A 16,733-nucleotide genomic window follows, 5' to 3' on the forward strand; every position below is an offset into this window, starting at 1 on the left:
AAAGGCAGACTATTTTAATTAATAAGCTTTATGTAAGTTTTATTAAATCATGAAAAAGGATTTGGTATAGCCATTTTTGAAAATGGCTATACCACCTTTGAGATCTTCAGCAAGTAAGAAGACCTGTAAAGGGTTCCAAGATGTGCTGGTGCTTACAGGACATGTGTAGGAGATCCAAGGTTATTCCTCCAGGGCGTTCACCACGTGGGAGTTCAAGATGCTAAAGACCCAGGAACCAGGCTCTTTTGAGACCTATACTCAGGCCTAGGCTACAAGAGCACGTTTGTGTTTGAGAGGCATTAAAAGAGTAATGGAAAGAGCACTGGGCTTTGTGTAGAATCCCTCCACTCAACCACTTATGAGATCTATAAGCCTGAGCAAGTTAACTGACTTCTGAGCATCAGTTTATTAATCTTTAAAATAGACACAAGGCCTGGTACAGTGGCTCACGCCTGTAATCCTAGCACTTCAGGAAGCCAAGGCAGGCAGATCACGTGACATCAGGAGTTTGAGACCAGCCTGGCCAACATGGCAGAACCCCATCTCTACTAAAAATACAAAAATTAGCTGGGCCTGTTGGTTCATGCCTGTAATCACAGCTACTCAGGAGACTGAGGCATGAGAATTGCTTGAACCAGGAGGCGGAGGTTGCAGTGAGCCGAGATTGTGCCACTGCACTCCAGCTTGGGAGACAGAGTAAGACTCTGTCTCAAAAAAATAAAAAGAAAATAAAATAGATACAATAATATCTACCTCATAAAGTTGTGATGAGTGTTAAACACCACCATTAACACATAGTAAGGGCTCAATAAATTTTCCCCTTTCCCAGTGTAATCTCATCTTTTTCAAGAGTAGAAATAGCTCACCTGGTAAACCCAGAAATAGTAAACCAACCAAAGCATAGTCAGGGATAAAAATGATTCAAAATGTGTCTGAATCTACTATCACTCTAAACAACACCTCTCTTCAAAACTTTTGACCTAAAACTATCCCTTATAAATAAATGATGTCTCCTCTCTATAGAGAAGAGATGTCCTACTTTAGAGAAATGATGTCCTCCTACTATAGAGAACTTTTAGACAATGTAGGTGTTGTCTTAAGGAATGTAAAGAAATAGAGACACATCCTAGAGTAGGACTGCACTTCCCAGCAAGACCAGCTTGTTGACTATAAGGAGAGACACACACAAAATATCACCACCTCTTGAGACTTTGCTTCCCTTACTGTCTTGCATTGTTCTGTTAGATATCTGTTTGGCAGGTAAGAGACTGTGTCATTCACACATTACCCAGAATTCATTCATGGAGCTGGCTTACTTTCCCTCCTAACACCTAAATAAAAATTGGTTGCACTGAGTAAGTGCAGGGCTTGAGTGGGGAAGAGGAGAGAAGGTAGTAGAACACCCAAGGAGAGGAAGAGGCTGTATACACAACCAGTGTTGTTGTATCAATGGGAGTAGAGTTAGTGTAGGGTCAGATAAGACTCTGGAAGATGAGATCAAGTGCACCTAGTATTTAGAATAATTGCTTCCTTCATCAGCCCTTGTTTGACTTTTGCTCCTAGAACCTATATCATTAGCAGAACAGCTATTCTATCAATTACTTATAAATAAGATAAATTTTATGGACTAGATAGGATCCTGCCTACCCTTGGAAATATTACTGTATGTAATTAAGTGTATTTCTAATAACAAACAGCCAACTTGGATATGAATTTGTAAAACCAAGTCTGGTCTTCAACTGTTGTTTGCAGAATATCTAAAACTCCTGACAGCTTGATACGTTCAAATTCCAGATGACCAAAATGAGCCCCTTGTGTTTACCATGCACATGTTTTGTTATAATTGAATGTCAAGTGTTTAAATCCATTTAAATGAAGATCAGAAAAACACATCATCAATTCCAGTAACATTAATTTGATTGGAAGTAAAGCAAAATGTTTGTCTGTTTATTTATATGTGATAAAGCACTTATCTTTGTGTGACTTGGCTTTTATGTGAGCAAGCAGGAAAAAGAGAGATATAACCAAAGTCTTTTATTAATTCCTATAAGTTATGGAGGCTGCTGTGTTAAATAATGCACATTGTAAATCAGAATTAAATGCCTTACACCAGATTGAGTTCCAGGAAGATTGAAAGTTAAATATTTTAAAACAAAACAAGTAAACAAAGAAAGAAACATGAATTTAAGATCTATCAAACTTGTGAGGGGGGAGGGAAATTAAAATGTATAAACTCAAGAAGAAATCACCTAATAAAAAAGGTGTGCAAACATTGTTATAAAAATGCAAAACACCTGTACATGTTTAATATAATGTAAGGCAAACAAACCAGAAAAACAGTTATAGCAAGTATTTTATACATAGGCAAAGGGTAATTATCTTTATTATATAAAAATAATCTACCCAACATATACACACACACACACGTATGTACCTAGACTCTTAAACGATTAGGATTGAATAGACGCTTGGAGAAAATACAATTAGGAAAAATAGTCAACATCATTAGATGTTAAGTAAATACAAAATAAAACAAAATATATACTATTTACTCATCACATTATCAAATTTTGCTTGTTTTAACAATCTTCTTATGATAATACTCTGCTCCTGGGGGTAGAGGAAATAAAGCCTCATTCACTAATAGAGCATTAAGCTACCCGGCCAACCCACGCAGAAAGCAATTTCGTAACATGGATTCAGGTAGTCGTATCCTCTGAGGTAGCAGTTCCCTTTCTCTAAAACTACACTAAAAAAAAAAATCCCAGATGTAAAATAGCCTTCATATATTCATCATGATATTCTTCATAAAAGTGAAAAATGCCGAACAACCTAAATGTTCAACGATAGAGTGAGGACAAAGTAAAGCCTGATACAGTGAACGAATCTGATATCAGGAGACCTAAAAGTGATGTTTATGGTGACCGTATATGGAAAAGTATATTCTGTATGATTCCCATGTGTTTAACTATGTATTGGAACATTCTGCAAAGAGACACACAAAGTGGCTGCCTTTGCTCTACAGGAGAAGAGGAAACACATAAAGGGGTTAAGAACCTGGGATCTGAGTCCAAATTGTCTGTTTTTAAATCCTAGCTCTGCCACTTGAGTATATTTGACTTTAAGCAAGTTTTAAGTTCATCGTGATTAGGTTTCTCCCTCAGTAAGTTAGTGGTAAAATAGTACCCTCCTCCTGGGGTTGTTGCAAGGATTAAATTTGCTGCTAACCTAGGTAACACCCAGCATATAGCAAGAGCTCAGTAAGCATTAGTTATTTGCTATTTATTTCAGTGATACAACCAATATGGGCAGGCTTTTGCCCCACCTTTCTGCGTTTTCCAATTCAACTTTTCTCCTTGACCATATTACTGTTACATTGGAAAAAAGCAATAAATATTTACCTGAAGGCCCTGAGAGCTGGGTCAGCTGGATTTTTTTTAGCCACGTAGATTAAGATTCTTATTAGAATATCACAGTTTAGAGACAAAGAATGGATACTTTATGGTTGCTAAGACCCAAGAATTGAAATTGGAGTTGCAGTGACAATTCAAATGAACTTTGTGTCCCATTTCATAAGAAGTTAAGACAGTTCAGTTTCCGTAAAAGACTGCTTGCCTCCTCTAGAAAAGTTTGTGCCAATCTGGTATTATTCCCGCTTCTCCCCACCACCCCACCACCCCCAGCCTTTAGCTCCTAGTTAACTCAGTGCTGGGCATGCAGCTTTCTCTATAACTTACATGGACTTTTTTAAAAAATGGAATCACATGTTTCAGTAATAATAGCAAGGCAAAAACTTTGAAAACATTTACAACACTGGCATAAGTAAATTTTCTTTGGCAAGGAAAGTAAATTAGGTAAAGGGGAGAGGGAGTAAATTTACACTTTTATTGACACCAATACCTTTATTAATTTCTGAACATTTCAGTAGTTATCATGCATAATTTGATTTAAATGCAAATTTCTCATTCTAAAAAGATTTTAAAGTTTCAGTTGTAGAGGGAAAATTAAGGGGAAAATTGCTTTCTCTTTCCCCTATATTCTCCCACGTTTTCAGGGAAAATTTTGGGGAGAAAATCTCTGCTCATTTTGGAGTCTTCTCTTGCCAGCAACTAACAAGTCTGTACAATACAGTTACCAAGGCAATGTCAAAACCATGTAGACAGAGGGAGAAAATGTGGTGTGAAGACAGGGAGATGATGAAAATGGATTAACAATGTGAACATGAGGGGTTTTTCTAACTGGAAAAAAAAAAATAAAATCACACTATCCTTTAAAAGTGGTTATGTTAGCAATTCTAACATCTGTTGTTATAAAGGAACTTAATTAAAATAAAGCCTTTTTTTCTATATCACCTGTTCATGAATGCTTATTTGTTTCCTAATTATGCCCCAATCTTTGTAACTCTGTATTGAGCCAGGTCAGAATGAGTTCCACTGCATTCAAGTTAGACAAAGGGATTTTTTTACTTGTTGAAACTAGAAAGAGTTTTTTTCTATAAGTTCTACTGAACCACGGATTCAGCCAGACCCTCACAGATAATGACTGCAAAGATAGATACATCTCTTGCTCCCAAAGCAGCACAGATATTTGCTGCTTAAATAAATACAACCACCAGCCAAATACTTACTCATTTTGCTAGGGCTGTTCCTTCTGTTTCAAAAAAGACTCAATTTTTCTTTTTCTTTTTCTTTTTTTCCTTCAGGTACAATCCTTGGATTTACCCTCCGACCATACAGAATGAGCTACCGGGAAGTCAAGTACTTCTCCTTTCCTGGGGAACTTCTGATGAGGATGTTACAGATGCTGGTCTTACCACTTATCATCTCCAGTCTTGTCACAGGTACCATAAGCAGTTGTTGGTTTGTTTGGTTTTTTTTTAAGTGTGTTTATTGCAACAGATTGCTTAGAAAAGCCAGTGCTTTAGGTTTCTGCTGGATGCATGCTCTGTTCTAGAAAAAAAAAAAAGTCCCTTCAAAATGATGGAAAGGAGGCTTTAGTAATGCATGAATGATTATAACTCTCGTATTTTACCAATCACAAGAGGAAACGAATTTAAACAGCCATGTAATCTGGTTCGCCTCACAGTGAACGAGGTGCCCTGCTAAACACCACACCATCAGCCTTCTCTGACCACAGTGATGTAGTTGACAACAGCGTACAACAGGTCTGTTTTCTCACCCTCTTATCCCACCCAGATAACATCTGGTTGGACAGCCTATTAGCTATTGATGCAAGAATGCTTGTTCTCAGAACCACCAGGACTTGAGCGGGAGCCTTCTTGGAAGCCTCATCAAGAGGTAATGCCCACAACACTCACCAACTCTGCTGCCACCAACACTTATCTTTTCCTGGTGTACCCGCATGATTTCATTTCCTTCTCCAGTTGCCTCCCACCCCCGTTACCTTTTATGCTGGTGGGAGAAGGGGGAGGGGGCGGGAGATTTTCCCATCTGAATATTTTATCAGTGGACACTTGGATTTTTAACAAGTGGAAGCTTTGCAGGATAGGATTCTATGTTCTATGACAATGAGATAACCATTTATTCCTGCATGGGAAAAGGTGAAAGAGTCATTTGTCTATGTGATTGGTGAATCAGGTGGAGCCAAGAAGTTGCAGAAAAATGTTACTGTACATTCCTTCCTGCCCACTCTTCTCTTTCCCCACAGCACATCTCTGACTTGGAGAAGGAATTTCCATAGACACTGCCCGAGCGGGATGATTTCTGGGTTTGTAGGTAAAGCTCAGAACTCAGGTATTACTGACCCTATTCTCTTTTCCACCCTCGGCTCACTGTTCCCCTGTTGGGCATATACCACTCTACCTCTATGTGAGCTGGCACTGAGAATCCTTCCCATCCCAGGGAGTTCTCAAGGATGTTTATACTATCCTTCAAGATCTCTGTGTAATGAGAACTTCATAGTACAACATAAAAGTCATGGAGGAACATTCTATTACATGCCTTGGAGGGCTGGCTATTACTTAGACAGGAACTATGTCAGATTTTCCCTCAATGCCTTGCAGATCTCTGCTGGTTTCCACTTGTCCAGGGCCTTAAACAAGTGATTGCATGTACATATGCTTTCACTGGAGAATGAATTGCCCATAAAACAGTCCTGGAGTTGATTTGATGTACTTGTTTGTGAAGCTGGGATGGTCCATTGCTGACCAGGGGTAATCACAGCAGCTACAATTCTTACCACCAAAGCTATATTCATGCTGACATGAGGGCACATGCTTATTTTATTATCCATATGCTGATATTTTTCTGGGAAACAAATTATTCACAGAAAGCACTTGTAAGACAGAACCCACATCTGACATTTTCTGTGGTAGAGCAGAGTCTCTCCTTACCATCCCTGCTGGCAGGGCATCTGGATTGAGTGCCTGCAGTTTTCCTGTACACAAACCGAGGGGTTCTGGATCTTTTATACTTTCTCTTCAAGGCTGGAACCAATGTTTAGAGGTCTCTGCTTTCTCTTAACTGTGCTGAAAATCCAATGTGTTACTCTTTAAAAGAGAAAAGCCCTTATATGATACAATTAGAGAAGTGTTACTTCCCCTTAGTAGCAGTCCCAGTTGATCACCACCTTGAAGTGGAATTTCCTGATTTTTCTTAATACCTAATAACAAACAACTTTATTGAAGAAATAAGAACTTTGGTTGTGTAATTTTTCAGAAAAAAAAATACTATGATGCAATCCCTTTGCATGGCTAAAGAGAAATTTTTGGTCAAAACTTGGAAAAATTGTTAACATTTATAATATTGTTAAAGAGAAAAGAATTATAAGCTGCAAACAACTAATATAAAATGAACTTTTAAAACTGTAACCTAATTGCAAGTTGGGAGTGTTGCCAAATTGGACCATTAAGAGAGTTTTAGCTCTTGTCCAGGACTGTGCTAAGGCAAGGAGTCTGAGGGGCAGAATTTAGTTCGCCAAAGATCTTTTTAAGGTGTTAGTCTGAAGTGAGTAATTTCCAAACTACATAGTAATTTAGATATTTATGATCAAATGGAATGAATGATGGATTCAGTAAGAATGTCCTTTATGGTTTTGAATACAATAATTCTAACCCAAATGAGGGTATGACCCAGCTATAATGGGAAGGGAGGAACTTCTACAAATTACACAGACCCCTGGAGGATCCCTGTGTATATTGGGAAATGTTACTGGAGAATGTGTTGCCTAGGGAAGAAACAAAGGCAGGCTCCATTGCTTTAGAGTGGAAAGGCAACCTCAAATGCCTCCAGTGGCCACGTGGGTGATGCATGTACATGAAGCTGCCCTTTCAGGCTATTTTTTGTTTTCCTATTTTGATAGAGTCATGGATACAGAGAAATATTTCTCTTCAACAAGAGAACTAAGAGGGACAAGTATGATGATAAACGGAGAGGGACCCAACTACAGAATAATATGGCAAAAGGCAGGCAAAGAGACTATTGAGACAAGGGCCAGATCTTCCTGTTTTTCAAGAGTATCCAGAAATCTCAAATTTTTTAAGAACCTGCAGATCCTTTGATACAATTCACGAAACAAACCAGTGCAAAGCAAACACAGTACACCTGCAGGCCCATTCCAACCCTCAGACTACCAATATTTGAACTCAGGTGTCAGAATCCAATCATTGGCAGTCCTGTGCCAAAGCTTAACTGATAATGTGGAATTCACTACTGAACATCATGTTTACTGCTGACTAAACAAATTGCTATTGGAAAGCCTCTTCTCTCCATCTTCTGGGTATAACTGCATTGTGTAGTAGCCATTCTGGTCTTTTCTGCACCAGAAGGAACACTGGAGTAAGAACTCAGAGGTCATGCTCCCATAGGAAATATTTCTCAGTGGGGAAATACTTTATAGACTTGTTTCTCCTCAGTTCAGTTGTCCCAGGGTCTGTAGACAGAAACTGAAATGCATAAAACTATTATTGTGTTTCTTGGACTAAGCTTTTTATTGTGGAAGATTCTAGAAAACATGCTATAAGTTTAATTGTACTAAAGCCACATTTAAATTCTGAGACATCTAAGTTATATTTTTTACTTGAAACATCCATGTTTATGAGTTGTGGCTCTATAGCCCTTGTAAGCCATGTTCCCTTTTCCCTGAATTTGAAACTCCAATCTTTCCAAACATCCCTGGTGTGTATTAGCATTCCAAAGGCTGCCAGAAAGAAGCTGGGAGGAAGCCTAATGGCTAGATTTGTACTCAAGTACCTATTTTTTGGACAAGAAGACTATGTCTGTGCCAACACACCACAAAATAAAATAGGGGTTTGGTGCCAGTTTCTATTGATTTGGTCAGGATGGGCAGCCAAACTAGAAATTTCATGCCAGAAATATGAGTTGGTTTGGCTGACTTAGCCTGATTAAATTCACTGGATAATAATTAAATGTCACATCTGGTTGTGCAGGGTAGACATAACTATTACCTTCTCACTTCTGAATCTTTTCAGAAACTAGTGCTTTCTTCTTTTCTCATTCTAAGTGTGCATTCCCCCTCAATCACTTACCTCAGAAGAAATCTTTGGTGTCACCCCAGTTTTCTGGAAGTGGGGAGCACAACTTTTGACATGCAATCTCTGTGGAGTTGGGCATGATGTAAGTAAAAGAGGTGAGAGAGGAGTGTCAACACAAGAGTAAAAGCAACAGTGTCTGGGACATATGGTAGGGCACCCTGGAGGCAGGATTATCAAGTAGATGAAATTTCTCATTTAACATTCATTCATTCTTTAACAGCTGTTTATTGCGCTCCTACTATGTCAGACACTGGGGATACATGAACACAAAGATACAGTCCCCAAGAAGATGTATGTTGGGTGCTGAGGAGAGAGTTTCCCTGCATCCCTTAATTCACATAATATTCCAGTTCCAACTAAAAGGAGATAAGACTCGTTCTCTGTACTCCCAACAAGAAAGTGACAAGTTGATTTTTAAGAACATGATTTCAAATCTGATTTTCATGACACAGCATCTCCATCCTAAAGTCAACTAGCCCAGAATTTTCCATCATAGGTACCATCTCAGTCTCATTTACTTAATATTTTCTTTAAACCAACATACTCTTCTTCCACAGCCTACAATCATTACCCAAAATGGAAACCTCCTATTACTTGTCATGTGAAGGAGATAAGTAACAATGTTATGAAATTGTAAATTGATACAATTGCCTAACAAAGGCTCTGGGAGCCTGAGACCTGACTCCCCCACTCTTGTAGTATTTTTAAATGGCTGGGCGTCGTGGCTCATGCCTGTAATCCCAGCACTTTGGGAGACTAAAACTGGCAGATCACTTGAGGTCACACGTTCGAGACCAGCCTGGCCAACATGGTGAAACCCCATCTCTACTAAAAATACAAAAATTAGCCAGGAGTGGTGGCATGTGCCTGTAATCCCAGCTACTTGGGAATCTGAGGCAGGAGAATCACTTGAACCCAGGAGGCTGAGGTTGCAGTGAGCCAAGATCGCGCCACTGTAGTCCAGCCTGGGTAACAGAGTGAGGCTCTGTCTCAAAAAAAGAAATATAAATAAATTAATAAATAAATAAATAGAGGGGATTAGCAAATGTTAACAAGGTGTTAAATACACATTAGTACCAAAATAAGACTTTGCCTTTCCTGTAATCCAAAGAATCAAAAGAGAATTGAAAAGAATGACTTTCTCACTGTGATTTAATATTAATTAAGGTAGGGTTTCCACACCACCAGAACACCTATCCCACTTTGGAAAGCACTGATCTGGTGGTCCAGACATTCCTGCAGTGTCCCTTCCAAATGACTGTCCAGCTTCTTCCTGAACATTTCTAAAGACAAGAGCTCTTTGGAACCCATTTGTCCTTAGAAAACTCTAACAATACTTTTTTTTTTTATCCAAAATAAAACACATAAATTTAAAAACCAGAAAAACAAAACACAACACCTGCCTCTCTGGTCCTCTCCTCTCCATGTGACAAGCTCTATGATGTGTCACATATTATTTGGGCAGCTTCTTTTCAAATCTATAGACCAACAACTTCAGTCAAATGTGGGACTCAATGACTGTTGAAGGCAATGAGCTAGAATCACCAGCAAAGGGCTTTCTTAATTAAAAATAATAAATGTTGTACCTCAAAGTATGGTCCTTTGGCTTCAGAGAAACGACAGTTACAGTAAGAGTGAACTAAAGTTTTGTCATTTCATGTAACACAAAAGGGCTAGACAATTCTTAAATCTTCAGCATCTGAAGGGTTTGTCAAGGGCTTGCAAAATGAGTCGAAATCACTTAAGAGAAATTTAATATCTTAAACTATGCATTGCCATGGCTCTGGTGTATGTCTGAGGCCTGTTTGAATACTCTGAGCATTTATGGACAAGAAAAGGAGCTGTAGATTTCACCACCTGCCCCCTTCAACACCTACCCGTACGTTGTATTGAAAAAAAAAAAAAACCAGTATCTAACGCAGGGAGGAGTTTCTTTAGGCTTCCCTTTCATTCTCTATAAAATGTAAGTGATAAGATACCTGTGTCACAAGGTTGTTGTGAGGATTTATGCCTGGCACATAGTGTGTGCTCAATTAATGGTAGCTGTTGGCGGTAAGAGTAGCAGCAAGAGCTGTCTTCCGGCGGTTCCCATTGTATAAATGAAAATTCTAGAGCAAGAATACAGAGCTTCAAGTCAGGGACACGGAACTAAGGCTCCAGATTTCACAAGTCTCATTTGTCTGTGATCCCTGAAGCAACCACTTTCCTATTAAGGTAAATTGAAGAAACCATAAAATTAATCCGGTAACAACATGGGAGCCAGCGAGAATTCCTACCTCATTACTGGAAGGGATAGGTTTCTGCCCTGCGGCATGGAATTCGATTACCTTATCACAGCTGCATAATTGTAAATATTTTCATTGGTTATACAACTGCTCTGTCTTTTCTGAGAAACTCAGCCCCAATGTGTAACACCCTGGATTCCACGGGGCAGCAAATTCCACACACTGCAACCATGTTGTGAGCGGAGATTTTCGGGCTGACCAAAACTTGAGGCGAACTGAGTCTCCATCTTAACACTCAAACACACTTCATGGCGGCCTGGAAACAAGGCAATCATTATAAAGCTTCAGCCCAGTTCTTCTGAAACCAACGTATTGGGCCTGCTTCATTGTCTCTCTAGGGGCTAATCACAAACATGTGGGAAGGGAAGCTAAGGAATGCATGTCTAGAAAGGGAGGTTGTATAATGTAGTGGGAAGAACCTATCTGTGGGGTAAACTTTTTTTGCATCATGTAGAAAGCAAATCTGGGTAATTAAATGTGTGTCTGTGTGTGTGTGTGTGTGTGTGTGTGTGTGTATTTAGGTTTTGGTGAGGTATAAAGCCATTTAAGTCTAGCTATACCAAAAAGAATTTACCTTTCCATTACAGATGATTCATTCAGTAAGCATTTGTTGAGGATCTTTATGTGCCAGGTGCTTCTCTAGGAGCTGAGGATACCAAAATGGAGAAGACAAGATTTCTGCCCTCAAGGCGTTCAACGTCTGGTTGGGAGATGGACTCATGATTGCAGTATTCATGGTATCAGTGACATGGGTAGTATCATCTCAATGAAGGAACAACTTAGGGAAGGAACGATGCACCCGTCTCTTGCCCTGCCTCTCCAGTATTCGGGCTTCCTTGCTGGGAAATAACTCTATTAGCAGAGAAGAAGGGGCTCTTTTCTTTTTCTTTCTTTCTTTCTTTCTTTTCTTTCTTTCTTTCTTTCTTTCTCTCTCTTTCCTTTTCTTTCTCTCTCTCTTTCCTTTCTTTCTTTCTCCCCTTCCTTCCTTCCTTTCTTTTTCTTCTTTTCTTCTTTCTATTTTTTTTTTTGCCCTGAATTGTTTTCCTCTCACCTGAGTCTTTCACCATTAAATGCAGAAAGAACCAGAGGTGGGGCCCTGTGAAATTCCCAAGAAAAGTCAACCTGAAGAACATGGCCTCACAAATGGGAAGTAAAGGAGAAAAGGTGCTTGACAGGCTTTCAACGACAGAAACCTTCCCTTTCGAAGGGAGCTCGCAGGAAGGGAGCCAGGAGACCTGAGGATCTCTGGGCTCATGCAACCTTGCTCCCAGAGCAGGAATCCCCTCTCCAGCCCCTGGAAGGTGGTCATGGAGCTCCCCTAAATGGTCCATTCTTAGGTGGTCTCAACTACGAAGTCTGTCTTCTGTGAGGTCCACCTATTGGTCCTAATTGTGTTATTTGGCACAATTAGGATGGCAGTCTTTAAGATGGTCTCAGGGGAGCACCTAGCAGTCTCTTGGGCACCTAAGCATAAGCAAAGTGTCCCAGTGCTTCTTCTGTGCCTGTTCTCCAGGACTTCCACCATCCTGATTGCCTCTCCACCATCCACTGTGCTCCCAGAGCTGATCCTGGTGCTCCAGATGTCATGTGACTGGGTAGGGACAGTGGTCTAGATCCAATCCTCTATTAATGCAGGCCAAGGTTGGGTCCTCTGCTTTACCAGCCACGACAAACCATTGGCTTAGAGGAGTTAAGCTTGTGGTCAACTAAATCCTGCAGAACTGAGTGTGGAAAGATTTTTGTGGCAAAAATGGAATTGTTCTTCAATTAAAAGATCAGTAATAAAAGGCATACGGCTTTGTTGTGAGATGCTGCTTTCCAGAAGGCTTGAGCCTGTGTGAGTTAGAAATTCTTATTTGCTAATTTCAGCAGCTTCAAGTGAGCCAGAGATTTTGATCAGTTCTGGTTTGGAAGAAATTTTTGAAAAATTTAAAGAAAATGTAAATAAGAAAGGAAAATTTAAAGCTTCCTCTATCTCTAGGAAAAATAAGATTTTCCACCCTTAAATTATCAACTTAATAAATCTCCTTCAGAATGCTGTGGAACTGCAGGTTTCTTCTGCTGATATCATGGTTTCCAAGAGAGTGAGTTACCTGGTTAATTCTGACTTGGAGGTTTGTGCCTAAGGATTGGAGGTGGCAGGTTGGGGTTGGAGGTGGGGAATACTTCCGAAGTGAGACACTGTCTTAGGCTCTTCTAATTTCTAGAGCTCACATTCTGAGAGGATGCACTGTCCAATCAGATTAATTGCACTACATAGAGGTAGTGCCCAGCCTCCAATCCCTGCCCCCCACCCCAGAGTTCTTTAATTAATTGATCTGAAATGGAGCTTGGGAGTTGACATTTATTTGTAGTTCTCTAGATGATTCTATTGTGCACCCATGGTTGAAAACTACCACTTTACAGTTTTTCTAGAATTGTTGTTTTCTGGTGCCACAGTCCCCCACTGTTACTACTTTAGTTGATACCTTTATTAGTTCAGATACCCCCTCTTCTAGGAAGCCTTCCCTGGCTTTCCCCTGCTAATACAGGGTCGCAGAGGTGTAGATACATTTCCACCTTATCACAGTTACTGCATCACAATGGAATGCACTGTTAACATGTCTATCTTCCTCATAGAGGCTTCTTGAAGGTACTGTGTCTTTATCTGGCACATTCTTTGCATTGCCTAGAGGACAGAGTCTGCATTCTTGGCAGGACAAATAAGAGCCTTAGCAGCCTTTGCAAGCCCCTCTACCAGCTTTATTGCCTGCTGCTCTCCTGGCAGAAACCCTGTCCCTCTCTCAACGTCCTAATGCCCTCAGCACTTCATCCTTAGTATGTTTCCCTCTTCCCTAGCTCCATCAGAATTCTTTACCTACTTCAAAGTAAATTGAAAGCTTAGCTTTCAATCTTTCCGTAAAGTTAGCCCTGTTGATCCCTCCCTGGAGTACCTGTCACTGTCACTCATACATTACCAGCACATGCTGTCATGCTCCAAACTAAACTGGAGGGTTCCACTAGGACCATGTTTGATGTATTTTTGTGGCATCTGGAGCAAAGTTCATCCTGCCTGAGAAGTGTACCATTTTTAATGGTTTTTTGTTTGTTTGTTTTTGAGATGGAGTCTCGCTCTGTCGCCCAGGCTGGAGTGCAGTGACGCGACCTCAGCTCACTGCAACCTCTGCATCCCGTGTTCAAGGGATTCTCCTGCCTCAACCTCCTGAGTAGCCGGGACTACAGGGGCCCGCCACCACGCCCAGCTAATTTTTGTATTTTTAGTAGAGACGGGGTTTCACCATATTGGCCAGGCTGGTCTCGAACTCCTGACCTTGTGATCCACCCGCCTCGGCCTCCCAAAGTGCTGGGATTATAGGCATGAGTCACCGCGCCTGGCTAGTTATTTTTAATCACAAAAGCAATGCATTCTCTATTAGAAATGACACATACAAATATTGATTAGCATAAAGTAAAAAGTGAAATGCTACTCTGCAAAGGTAACAACCGTTAGCAGTGCTAGACCTGTTGCTGGAGAAGCAGTGTGTGGTAGGGAATAAGTGTTCAGGCTAGAAGGACTGAGTTGGAAGCCCAGCGTGGCCACTTCCCAGCTCAGTGACCTTCGATGGGCTACTTTATCTCTCTCGGCCTCAGTTTCTTTATCTACACAATGGGGATAATAGTAGTATCTACCTCATTGGATTGTTGTGAATATGCAAGTTAATACACATTAAACATACTGCCTGACACACAATCGCTGCTAAAACATCGGCACTATTAATCTTTCACATGATTTGTTAAAAGCTTACACACAAATATACCATTGTTTTTATGAAAACGGAATCATATGTATTGTTCTATAATATGCTTTATTTGGATAGTATTCTCCTATGCAGATATGTCTTATCACTGAATGATCAGGGTATCTCTAATATTCTGCTCTTTCAAATAATTCTGCAGTAAACTTCAGCATGTGTGTATCTTTGTAGTCTATTTCTGAATGATTGATGACTAAAAGCAGAGCTGTTAGAGCATCAAGCATGTGCATGTAAAATCCAGAGAGATGTTACTAAATTACCTCCCAAAATTATTCTCCCAAAAGGATGCTGTTTTCTCCTACTCCTTCAGAAGATATTCTCCACTATAAATTCCATACAGTTTTATTTAAAGTCATTTTTATTACTCGGGTGGTGCATGAATGCTTACTATTTGTGTAAGTAAAATAGAAAATGCTATATATAAGGGAAAACATGAAAGTACACTGCGCGCGCACGCACGCACACACACTCACAAACACGAAGACCCCCCACTACATTGACTCTAATTTGAATAGACTTCTAAACGGATTACCCTGGAAATGACTGGGAACCCGCATTCCGTTATAAAAAGACTCTGTGCACCATAAAGCCAAGTAAAAAGATGCTGGAGTTTCTGTTAGCAGAAATAGACAGAGAGAGAGAGGAAGAGGTGGGGGCAGCTGGGGGAAGGGTCTATATCCAGATAAGGATTTCTGTGGCCATGTCATGAATTGTATGCCTCCAGAGGACAGTTCTGTTTTTTCCCTCTGTTTGGTATTTGGTGGTCATTTCATGATAAGCAGAAAGAAAACTTTGGGATAGTGCTATTCTCTGCTGAAGGACTGATTTACCTGAATGATCTTCCAATTTTGAGTCTGGGTAGAATCTAGGGTCCTAAGTCTTAAGTGTCTGCAAATTCATTTTACCAGGCAAGATAGACTTCTTTTTGCTTCTTCATGGTGAAGATCCTTGCAATAATCTCAGATCCTCAGGCTGGAAGCCGGTGCATTACCCCATGATGTACTTCTTTCACTAACCCATCAACTTCTATACTACCAGTGTAACACTCCTCAACCGGACTGCCTCATTTGGGGATATAGGCTTGCCATCTTTGTGTTTATTTTTTAAAACAATTGTTTGAGTTTCCATCCAGGTTTTCTTCAAAGGGAAGAAATTTCCCCTAAATTACCAAGCCAGTTTCCTCTCATAAGGCATTGGATTAAGAGTGGCCAGTAGCTGAGCTTTGTGATTCTGAGGATAAGTAATAAGTCAAAAAGAGCTGTTGGCTTATCCTTTAGAAGGATTCTAAAAGAAGAGTAAGATGATTGTAAGCTTCCTAGATCCAGGCTGTTAAAATGACTTCCATATTACCAAGACTTGTCAGTACTGTTAAGGGAAAAAAGAGGGGAACCCCTATATATAAAAACACAATCTTGTTTCATCTATAATACCCCTGGTCCCCCTCCTTCATCTACACTGCCACCCCCACCTACACCCACCACTTGATCATTTTATAGCAGATATTTTATTACATTTTTGAAAGCAAAGGAAACATAAGACAGGTGTACTATTTTAAGATTATATTAACATATTTCATGTTTCTTTAATGCCCCAACACACACACACATACACACACACACACACACACACACATACACACACACCAAGAGCTGATCACTTGAACAAATCATTAACCAATTGACTTGCTTCCCATTTCTGGTATAAGCTTCTGTACCAGTGCTTTATATTAATTACCAAAACCCTCCTGCAGACAGAGCATGATACATCTTTAGTACAGGATGATGCAATAAAATGCTTATGCTGTGAAATTTGGGGACAAAATTTTTCATCATGGCATAATGTGCATGTATGGGCACACATAGCTTTGTATGTTTATTCTTTTTTCAGAAGTCCTTCCAATTCTAAAATGTACTGTAATCTGACAGTGCCTCTAATATTGGTAATTCTTTTTAAGTTTATAACTTTTCCCGAGTTTGTTTCTGCACTTTAAGGTTTCTTAACTAGATTATTTCTAGTTGAGCTGTAATTTCAGTGTATAGTTCTCCAGAGTGTTTGTGCTAAGTGCTGAAGTTTCATTATTTTAAAGCTACCTCCCTGAAAGTATATTACAAATGTTCTACAATTGTAATATAGTGATTCACA

General features: G+C 39.8%; 1 protein-coding gene across 3 annotated transcripts in view; it reads left to right on the plus strand.

The window, feature by feature from the left end:
- SLC1A3 (solute carrier family 1 member 3) overlaps positions 1 to 16,733 on the plus strand; it is an 82,188-nt gene that overhangs the window by 18,542 nt on the left and 46,913 nt on the right. For all 3 annotated transcript variants that reach the window (XM_004058947.5, XM_055367727.2, XM_055367728.2), the window contains one exon: positions 4,703 to 4,840. In XM_004058947.5, coding sequence (XP_004058995.2) covers positions 4,703 to 4,840 — 138 coding nt within the window. The remainder of the gene's footprint in view (positions 1 to 4,702; positions 4,841 to 16,733) is intronic.

This window comes from Gorilla gorilla, chromosome 19 (genome assembly GCF_029281585.2).
Source record: "Gorilla gorilla gorilla isolate KB3781 chromosome 19, NHGRI_mGorGor1-v2.1_pri, whole genome shotgun sequence".
In the NCBI taxonomy this organism is placed as follows: domain Eukaryota; kingdom Metazoa; phylum Chordata; class Mammalia; order Primates; family Hominidae; genus Gorilla; species Gorilla gorilla.